The sequence below is a fragment of the Nannobrachium achirus genome, assembly GCF_963921795.1.
Source record: "Nannobrachium achirus genome assembly, chromosome: 9".
Lineage (NCBI taxonomy): Eukaryota > Metazoa > Chordata > Actinopteri > Myctophiformes > Myctophidae > Nannobrachium > Nannobrachium achirus.
In genome coordinates, this window is record NC_137818.1 from 4,706,187 (window position 1) to 4,716,186 (window position 10,000).

The window sequence follows — 10,000 nt, forward strand, 5'->3', positions numbered from 1 at the left end:
ACTCTGTTGTCATTACACAAATTACAAAACCTCTGGCTTCTTTCCAACCCTTTATATCTGCCAGTAACCTTTGGTATTCTTGTGTTATTTAATCTGAAATTACAAATGGCCCGTCGATAGTTAGGATTTTCGCACAGCAGGTATTTTTCCAGTTTAAACTCTTGTTTAAACTCTACATAAATGTCACATGATGTCATGCTGTTAAGTTCACTTTTCCACTTTTGCAAAAACTGATCTTTCATCCTTTGTTCGACCGTTAGTTTCAACCAATTAAGGTTGCATTTCTGGGCCAGCCAGATATAGGACAAACCACAGTCATCCAGTATCCGCTTGACCTGTGAGACCCATGGTGAAGCATATACGCCTGTATTAAACAGGTTAAGCAGACAGTTGTACATTATTCTGCTCAGTTTACTCTCTTTACCTTCAATCAGCCTGGCCCAGTAGCCGATAAGTCTTATTTTAGCTGAAATACTAATTGGGTATCTCCCCAGCTCTCCATATACCATGTTACTACAGGTATTTGTTTTTACTTTTAAAATGTATTTGAGGAATTTAAGATGTAACTTTTCTAATCTTTCAATTTTTTCAAACCCCCAAACTTCACAGGCGTACAACATAACTGGCGAAACCAGCTTGTCGAAGAGGTCTAATGCAACATTTACTGGTAGATTAAAGGTTCTACATTTACTGAGGAGGGAGTACATGGCACGTGAGGCCTGCTTGTTCAACTCTTCAATAGCAATCTTAAATGAACCATTATAGTTCATGGTGACTCCAAGATATTTAAAACTATGGACAACCTCTACATTTTCTCCATTACAGTCAAACTTCAAATTTCTGGTGTCAGCTTTTCTGTTTCCAAAAACTGTCACCTTTGTTTTTTCACTATTAATTTTCAATTTCCACTTTTCACAGAAACCACACATCTGATCTATTGCCTTCTGTAGTCCCTCCTTTGTATTAGACATGACAATCGTGTCGTCTGCGTACAGCAGTAACATAAGCTGGAAGTAGCTGTCAATAGTTGCATCATCAAACTTGATGGACTGGCAGCCATTGCGTATAAGGTAATCCTCTAAATCATTAATAAATAACGAAAACAGTAATGGCGACAGATTTTCTCCCTGCCTGACTCCTGCTAGACTTACAAAGAACTCTGACTTTATGCCATTCACAAAAACACATGATTTAACATTTTCGTACATATTCCTTACAACTTCCATAAATTTACCCTTAATACCTACTTTTGACATTTTATACCAGAGGGCATCCCTCCAAACTGTGTCAAATGCCTTGCTGTAATCTATAAAGGTACAGAATAGTCTCTTCTTTTTAAAGCATACTAGATCAATGATGTGCTTCAGAACAAAAATATGATCAGTAGTAGAGTAGTTTTTCCTGAATCCTGCCTGATTTTCACTTAGGATAGAGCTATTCTCACAGAAGTTAGTCAGTCTTGTATTTAGTATATTTGTAAACAGTTTACCCAAACAACTCAAACTAATTTTTATCCCACGATTTTGCAACCCATTTTTCACCCAGTGCCAATTGCCTTTGTAATCCTGGGCTCTGCTCTCCCTCTGCCAGCCTGGGGAGACAACGGACTGACCTCATGCTTCCTTCAATGCATGAGTAGTCCAAGTTGTTTCTTTTCACCTGACAGGGGGGATTTCCCCGGGATGGACGTAGCGCGTGGAAGGAACACGTTATTCCAACCAGTTCCTTTCCCCTCCATCAAAGCGCCCCAGCTGGCCAGGGGGAGGCATTATTGAGACCAGGATTACTGCATGTTTTTGTGAGGGTATCAACCCTAGGAGACACGGGGAGAACATGCAAACTCCACACAGAAAGGCCCTATCGCCGACCCCACCTAGGGTGTGGGCGCTGATGACGCGGAGGGAGAAACACGCCCCCAGCACCCACAGCATCCCCCGGCGGGAATCGAACCCAGGACCTTCTAGCTGTGAGACGAAGCGCTAACCACTATGCCACCGTGCCCCACTAAACCCGAGTGCCTGGATCACTTTTTTCTTTTTTGATGACTTGATCCCGTCGATCCAAGAGCACCATTATACTCGGTTTTACTATTATATCCTCTGACGAGCACCTGGTTTCTCTCTCTTTCTGAATTAAGGGTCTACATTTGTTCTACTGCTATGCCACCAAAATGTGGAACGCCCTACCAACAGTCATACAAAGGTGTGACTCCTTACCCTCCTTCAAACCCTCCTAACCCTAACCCGCTCTGAAAGAGCACTTGCAGGTGGCTGACTGACTGACTGTACTTTGATAACGGTAAACTTAACTAAGTAAGTAACTAACTAACTAACTGACTGCCTGACTGACCGACCGACTGTACACTATCGTACAGCTAAACGTAACTATTTAACAGACTTCACACTACCAAACCAAACTAATTAGTTAGGTGACGTCACGATGACCTTATGATAACGTCCTCTGGTGACTCTGGTGACGTTCAGAACCAGGCCAGATCACAGCCCATACGGGGATGATCTTGACGTCATTACCAGGACTTCAAATGGACTATAGGATTAATGTTATTGTTTGTAATGTTACTTGAAATATGAGCATAAAAGGTTATATTCTGGGACATATCTGAACTAGTTATGATATTTATCTGGCCTCGATCGGACCCTCTCTGATTAACCCAGGACGTCCGTTTTCGTGGGCAGGATTTACGTTGGTTGAAATCAAGTGATATTCTAGGCCAGATCTGACTAGTCATGGTTTGACTTGATCTGGTTTAATCGAGACGTCACTGATTGGTCCAGGTCCTGACCGTGCTTGCTGGTAACTCTTTATACAGCTAACTGTACAGTACTATACAGCTAAACCCAATTAACTAAGTAGCAAACTAGGTGCATCGTACCCTCCTCCTCGCCACTAGGTGTCACTGCAGTGGTCTCTGCGGTGCAGCTGACTCCGTCTGCAGAGCAGGAGTTCATGAAGTCCTGTGAGGCTTCACTCTGACCTGAAGCTGGACAACAACAACAACAACAACAACAACAACCAGGGGCGTCACAAGGGGTAGGAAAGTGGGACTGAGTTACCAGGGCCCAAGGTGGTGATGGGGCCCTAGTAACTTTAGCTATGGAAAAATAGCAGATCTACAAGCTCACAGCGCGGCACCGAGTGCCGCGCTGCGAGCTTGTAGATCTGCTATTTTTGAAAAGTCGTGAAAATGTGTGCAAATCTTTGAATATGTATTTTTTAAGCGAACATTTGTAACTCAAATTGTGCTTCCGGGGGTGGTCCCTGGAACTAAATATTTTTGAGATGGGGGTCCGTGGCCAAATTCATATCATTTTGGGGGTCCTTCACATGAAAAAGTTTGAGCATCAGTGACATGGAAACATGTGTTTCTTGCACACATTTTCAATTTTTTTCAAAAATAGCAGATCTACAAGCTTGCAGCGCGGCACTCGGTGCCGCGCTGTGAGCTTGTATATCTGCTATTTTTCAATAGTTAACGTTCATGGGGGGCCCGCAGTGAAACCTTGTACCCAGGGCCCAGAATTTGGTGTGACGCCCCTGACAACAACAGCTGCACCTGAATCGAAAAATCGATTTTAATTTGCAATGATCTACTATATCGATATGCAAAAGCAAAATATCCTACCGTTTTGTATCGTATCGTTTTACAATGCAGATAATCGGTATCGAATCGTGGTCTAATTACTTGTTTTTACTAATTCCATTCCATACAGCTACTCTTGGTCTGTCGATAAATATGTGTAATCTCTGTGTTCATGTCAAGGTGGGTTTGTCCATATGTGCTAGAGAATCACAGTGTTTACTTATTTATATCCATCATAATACATTTTCCCTTAAAAACCTGCACTATTGACACATTTCACACATATTTAATGTCTTTGCTAAATAGTTACTATATCGAATTAAAAAAATGGAATTGTATCGTTTCGTATCATTGAGACCGAGACTCCGCCACCCTTACAACAAGGCGGCACCAGAGATGGACCTGTCCACAAGTGCACAGGCGGCACCATCTTGGGAGTCTGCCGGGCCGTCCCGTATCCAGCTCTACATCTGGGACCTGGGAGATGGTGTTGAAGGAGAGGACCTGCCGCGCCGGGCAATCAACCCTACTGAACAGCCTGCGCACTGGAGTCAGCTGCTTCAAATGAAGGAGTGGGGCTTGGCAGACAGGGGGTCAAAGTTCAGAGGTTACCTGGGGGGGCCAGCAGGTCCACCTCCATGATGAAGTCGTCCTTCAGACACAGGAAGCCCACGATGGAGAACAGGTAGACCAGGATGAGAGCCAGCAGAGCGGTCAGCAGGATGGAGCGTCCGTTACGGGTCACACTCTTTATCACGTTGAACAGGGTCTCCTCGCGATAGATCAGGTCAAACAACTAGAGACAGAGAGAGAGAGAGAGAGAGAGAGAGAGACACACAGAGAGAGAGAGAGAGAAATAAATGGGGAGGGAGAAAGATTATTTAGGCCTAGAATTATTGAATTAACCAGTGAAAAATAGCAGGTATACAGTAGAAGCTCACAGCGTGGCACTATCTGCTATTTTTTTTTTTTTACATGAAAATTAGATTTTTTACCCGATTCTATAAGTGTCTTTTGAATCCTTCTAAGGTTTTTTGAATGTTTTTGATGTTTCTATGTCAGCAATCTGGCCAGCCATCGTCAAAGAAAAGGTCCTTTTCACTTCAACTGGAGCTCAGTTAGTCTGTTCTTGAGAGACTACTATGTCAGTGGTTCTCAAACCTTTTCATGTGAAGGACCCCCAAAATGATATGTATTTGGCCGCGGACCCCCATCTCAAAATATCTAGTTCCAGGGACCACCCCAGAAGCAAAATTTGAGTTACAAACGTTCGCTTTAAAAATACATACATTCAAAGATCTGCACACATTTTCACGACTTTTTCAAAAATAGCAGATCTACAAGCTCACAGCGCGGCACTCTGTGCCGCGCTGTGAGCTTGTATATCTGCTATTTTTCACTGGTTAAAGCATTCAATAATTCTAGGCCTAAATGGGTTAAGATATATATATACAGTATATATATTTTAGCATTTGTACATATAATTGTGGGCTCGCTGAAAGGCGAGACCAGTATGTTATACCAAAACTTTATAGACCAAGGTTATTCTCCTCAAAAAAACGACGGACAGTACAAAGGCAGGGCCCTTAGCCAATGAGGAGCAGCGTTCTTGGTGACATCATCACCAACACGTGTGAAAGTATATAAAATGTAAGAGTCTCAGAAGTAATGTTGGAGTGTCTGTTGGGCAGATCTTTATGCCCATATATGGTGGAGTGTCTGTTGGGTAGATCTTTGTGCCCATATATGGTGGAGTGTCTGTTGGGTAGATCTTTGTGCCCATACATGGTGGAGTGTCTGTTGGGTAGATCTTTGTGCCCATATATGGTGGAGTGTCTGTTGGGTAGATCTTTGTGCCCATATATGGTGGAGTGTCTGTTGGGTAGATCTTTGTGCCCATATATGGTGGAGTGTCTGTTGGGTAGATCTTTGTGCCCATACATGGTGGAGTGTCTGTTGGGTAGATCTTTGTGCCCATATATGGTGGAGTGTCTGTTGGGTAGATCTTTGTGCCCATATATGGTGGAGTGTCTGTTGGGTAGATCTTTGTGCCCATATATGGTGGAGTGTCTGTTGGGTAGATCTTTGTGCCCATACATGGTGGAGTGTCTGTTGGGTAGATCTTTGTGCCCATATATGGTGGAGTGTCTGTTGGGTAGATCTTTGTGCCCATACATGGTGGAGTGTCTGTTGGGTAGATCTTTGTGCCCATACATGGTGGAGTGTCTGTTGGGTAGATCTTTGTGCCCATACATGGTGGAGTGTCTGTTGGGTAGATCTTTGTGCCCATATATGGTGGAGTGTCTGTTGGGTAGATCTTTGTGCCCATATATGGTGGAGTGTCTGTTGGGTAGATCTTTGTGCCCATACATGGTGGAGTGTCTGTTGGGTAGATCTTTGTGCCCATACATGGTGGAGTGTCTGTTGGGTAGATCTTTGTGCCCATACATGGTGGAGTGTCTGTTGGGTAGATCTTTGTGCCCATACATGGTGGAGTGTCTGTTGGGTAGATCTTTGTGCCCATACATGGTGGAGTGTCTGTTGGGTAGATCTTTGTGCCCATATACAGTATGTTGGAGTGTCTGTTGGGTAGATCTTTGTGCCCATACATGTTGGAGTGTCTGTTGGGTAGATCTTTGTGCCCATACATGTTGGAGTGCTTGTTGGGTAGATCTTTGTGCCCATATACAGTATGTTGGAGTGTCTGTTGGGTAGATCTTTGTGCCCATACATGTTGGAGTGCTTGTTGGGTAGATCTTTGTGCCCATATACAGTATGTTGGAGTGTCTGTTGGGTAGATCTTTGTGCCCATACAACAACAGCGTATAGAACTATAGAAAGGTGCAATTCTGGGAAATTGCAAGTGTGGTTGAGCTGACGCAAGTCACAAGGAATCCTCAGGGGAAATAATGTGTATGTGTGTTCTTGATGCATTCGGTCTTACATTTATAGTATATGTTGTGAAGTCAGTGGGCGAATCATGTGAGGTCTCTGCTCTGTGGGCCGGTGCTACAGAAGGATTGGCTCCTCTCCACTTGGTGGCCGCCCAGCCTAAAAATGACTGTAACTATCCTAAAATGGTGTCAGGCCCACTTGTATAGTTGGCCCACCGGCCATATGCCCAGTCCACCCCTGGTTTTCTGTGTGCTTGCGTCTGTGTGTGCGTGTGTGTGTCTGTGCAGGCGTGCGTGTGTGCGTGTACCAGTATGCTGTAGAACAGCTCGTGCACACACAGCCCCAGGGTGGAGGTGTGTGTGTGTGTGTGTGTGTGTGTGTGTGTGTGTGTGTGAAGCTAGTTAACATTTGTGTTTTTAGGTTTCTTTAGAACTTGATTATATTGTGTTTTTCTTTAGATAGATATCCATTTACATTGTTATATTGCTGTTAATGTACTGACCTATTATCTTGTATATTATTGTGATGTTGTACCTGCTTATTGTAAGTCGCTTTGGATTAAAAGCGTCTGCTAAATGCCTAAACTGTAAACTGTAAACTGTGTGTGTGTGTGTGTGTGTGTGTGTACCAGTATGCTGTAGAACAGCTCGTGCACACACAGGCCCAGGGTGGAGGTGTGTGTGTGTGTGTGTGTGTGTGTGTGTGTGTGTGTGTGTGTGTGTGTGTGTGTGTGTGTGTGTGTGTGTGTACCAGTATGCTGTAGAACAGCTCGTGCACACACAGGCCCAGGGTGGAGGTGTGTGTGTGTGTGTGTGTGTGTGTGTGTGTGTGTGTGTGTGTGTGTGTGTGTGTGTGTGTGTGTGTGTGTGTGTGTGTGTGTGTGCGTGTACCAGTATGCTGTAGAACAGCTCGTGCACACACAGCCCCAGGGTGGAGGTGTGTGTGTGTGTGTGTGTGTGTGTGTGTACCAGTATGCTGTAGAACAGCTCGTGCACACACAGCCCCAGGGTGGAGGTGTGTGTGTGTGTGTGTGTGTGTGTGTGTACCAGTATGCTGTAGAACAGCTCGTGCACACACAGCCCCAGGGTGGAGGTGTGTGTGTGTGTGTGTGTGTACCAGTATGCTGTAGAACAGCTCGTGCACACACAGCCCCAGGGTGGAGGTGAGGACGTAGGCCAGGTGGTAGAGCAGCTCCACATCCATCAGCATGGCCTTGTAGCCCAGGATGAACTTCCCATTGTTCCCCACAAAGCTCACCACGAACACCACCTTGTTTATCAGCTGCAGGGAGACATGGGAAATGTAGTTTATCTATAGAATACCACCTTGTTTATCAGCTGCAGGGAGACATGGGAAATGGAGTTTATCTATAGAACACCACCTTTACTTGTTTATCAGCTGCAGGGAGACATGTAGGCAACACAGACTATTTATATATTAGCCTATCAAATACATGTAAATGAGTATTCATCAAATAGACCTATGTTTTTGTCAAAATATTCCATGCAACAGGATCACTTGGCACACCACATGACTCCGCAGTGCGTTATTTGGTGCTTTGAGTTTTATTTCCATTTCAATATAATATGACCAACTTTTTTGTCATTTGATTTGTTCATTTGACTTCTCACAGCAGATAAAACACATTGGCAGTGCAAACAAACAACTCTGTCCACAAACTATTGCATTCTCAGTTTTCCTCGGTTATTTCTTTCTTTTTGTGCATTTGGAATCCATAGTGTAGCTAGGAATCACACCGGTTTGTTAATAAACATATCGTAGACTATGACGCAAATCTTTCCGACAGGAATGTTGGAAACTGATAGTTATGAGTCCGTAACTAAGAGAGTGTTCTTACATTAAATGTTCCCAGTAATAAAGTGTTTCCTATGGTATTATAGGTGTTCTTACATTAAGCGTTCCCAGCAGTATCAGGGTGTTTCCTATGGGTGTTCTTACATTAAGCGTTCCCAGCAGTATCAGGGTGTTCCCTATGCCCAGGTGGTAGATGGATCTGAGGATCAGGGCCACAGTGAGCGGTCTGAGGCCGTAGCGCTGAGAGAACAGACCCAGCACCGGCAGACCGGCCAGCACCCAGAACAACATCAGCAGCATGGAGTCATCTATGGCTCCTACAGGGAGCACAGGACAGGAGAGAGAGATCATACATTACAGCAGGGTTCCCCAATACTAACCCTAACCCAATGTTCACATGGGGGGTAAAGGCTAATAAGTGTCAATTGTGGTAGAGCAGGAGGTAGAGCAGCCACTTTGGAATCAGAAGGTTACGGGTTCAATCCCCAGCTCCTCCTGACTAGCAGTAGTAGTAGTAAATAGTCTAGTTACCTTGTCCAGAGTTGTAAGGGTAGAAGGACTAGTCTAGTTAATAACTAGTTACCTTGTCCAGAGTTGTATGGGTAGAAGGACTAGTCTAGTTAATAACTAGTTACCTTGTCCAGAGTTGTATGGGTAGAAGGACTAGTCTAGTTAGTAACTAGTTACCTTGTCCAGAGTTGTATGGGTAGAAGGACTAGTCTAGTTAGTAACTAGTTACCTTGTCCAGAGTTGTATGGGTAGAAGGACTAGTCTAGTTAGTAACTAGTTACCTTGTCCAGAGTTGTATGGGTAGAAGAAGGCGATGATCAGGTTGATGAACACAGCCAGGTTGAAGGAGATGGAACCCCACAGAGTCATCCTACCAGAGAACCAATACAGCACTGGCATACCTGGACACAACACACACACACACGCACACACACGCACACACGTATGCACGCACGCACAGACAAACTCAGAGGTATAGTTTGGTGAGTGTTACAAATTGCAATATTGCATGGACTTTTCTACTTTTATTTTATACTTTGCCAGAAAAGGCTAGCAAAGTATTAATAGTGCAGTCTCTGCAGCCGTCATATGGCGGAGACGCTGTTACTTATAGCTGTAGAGGACTGTGTGACATGCTTATTGTACCGCCTCCTCCATACCTCCAAAACCTGATCAACCCCTACAACCCCACCCGTTCACTCAGTTCAGCCAACACAGGGATGCTGACAGCACCCTCGATAAAAACCCCAGGACAAAAATCCACTCGTCCTTGACAATTTGCTCTCCTGGCCCCAAAGCTGTGTAATAAACTCCCTGTCGCACTTATAACTACAGACTCACTCCCTAGCTTCCATTAGAACTACAGACTCACTCCCTGAAGGCGGCAATCAAGAGAATTGCCTTGTCCAAACTCTCCTGAACTTGAATGCAGCATCTTATGTTGAAAGAATTGCCCTCTCTGTGTAAAAATCCATGCCGTATGCCATCTCCAGTATGCACTTGATTATACTTAGTTCAGTGTGGTATTAAGCACGGAAAATAGCAGACCTCCAAGCTCCCAACGCATCGCGCTGCGATGTGTTGTGAGCTTGGAGGTCTGCTATTTTCTATATTTTCACCAAAAGGCCCTTTTAGAAATTTCAGCCCCTGCCTCTCTAACATTCTCGGCACGACAAATTA

The 10,000-nt window shown here is 44.4% G+C and overlaps 1 protein-coding gene across 1 annotated transcript in view; it reads right to left on the reverse strand.

Moving 5' to 3' along the window:
• Window positions 1-10,000, reverse strand: part of itpr3 (inositol 1,4,5-trisphosphate receptor, type 3) — a gene marked incomplete at its 5' end in the record, with an annotated part of 142,829 nt that overhangs the window by 10,157 nt on the left and 122,672 nt on the right. The window contains 5 exons of the mRNA XM_080734091.1: window positions 2,894-3,001; window positions 4,214-4,397; window positions 7,613-7,777; window positions 8,456-8,628; window positions 9,103-9,222. Coding sequence (XP_080590217.1) covers window positions 2,894-3,001; window positions 4,214-4,397; window positions 7,613-7,777; window positions 8,456-8,628; window positions 9,103-9,222 — 750 coding nt within the window. The remainder of the gene's footprint in view (window positions 1-2,893; window positions 3,002-4,213; window positions 4,398-7,612; window positions 7,778-8,455; window positions 8,629-9,102; window positions 9,223-10,000) is intronic.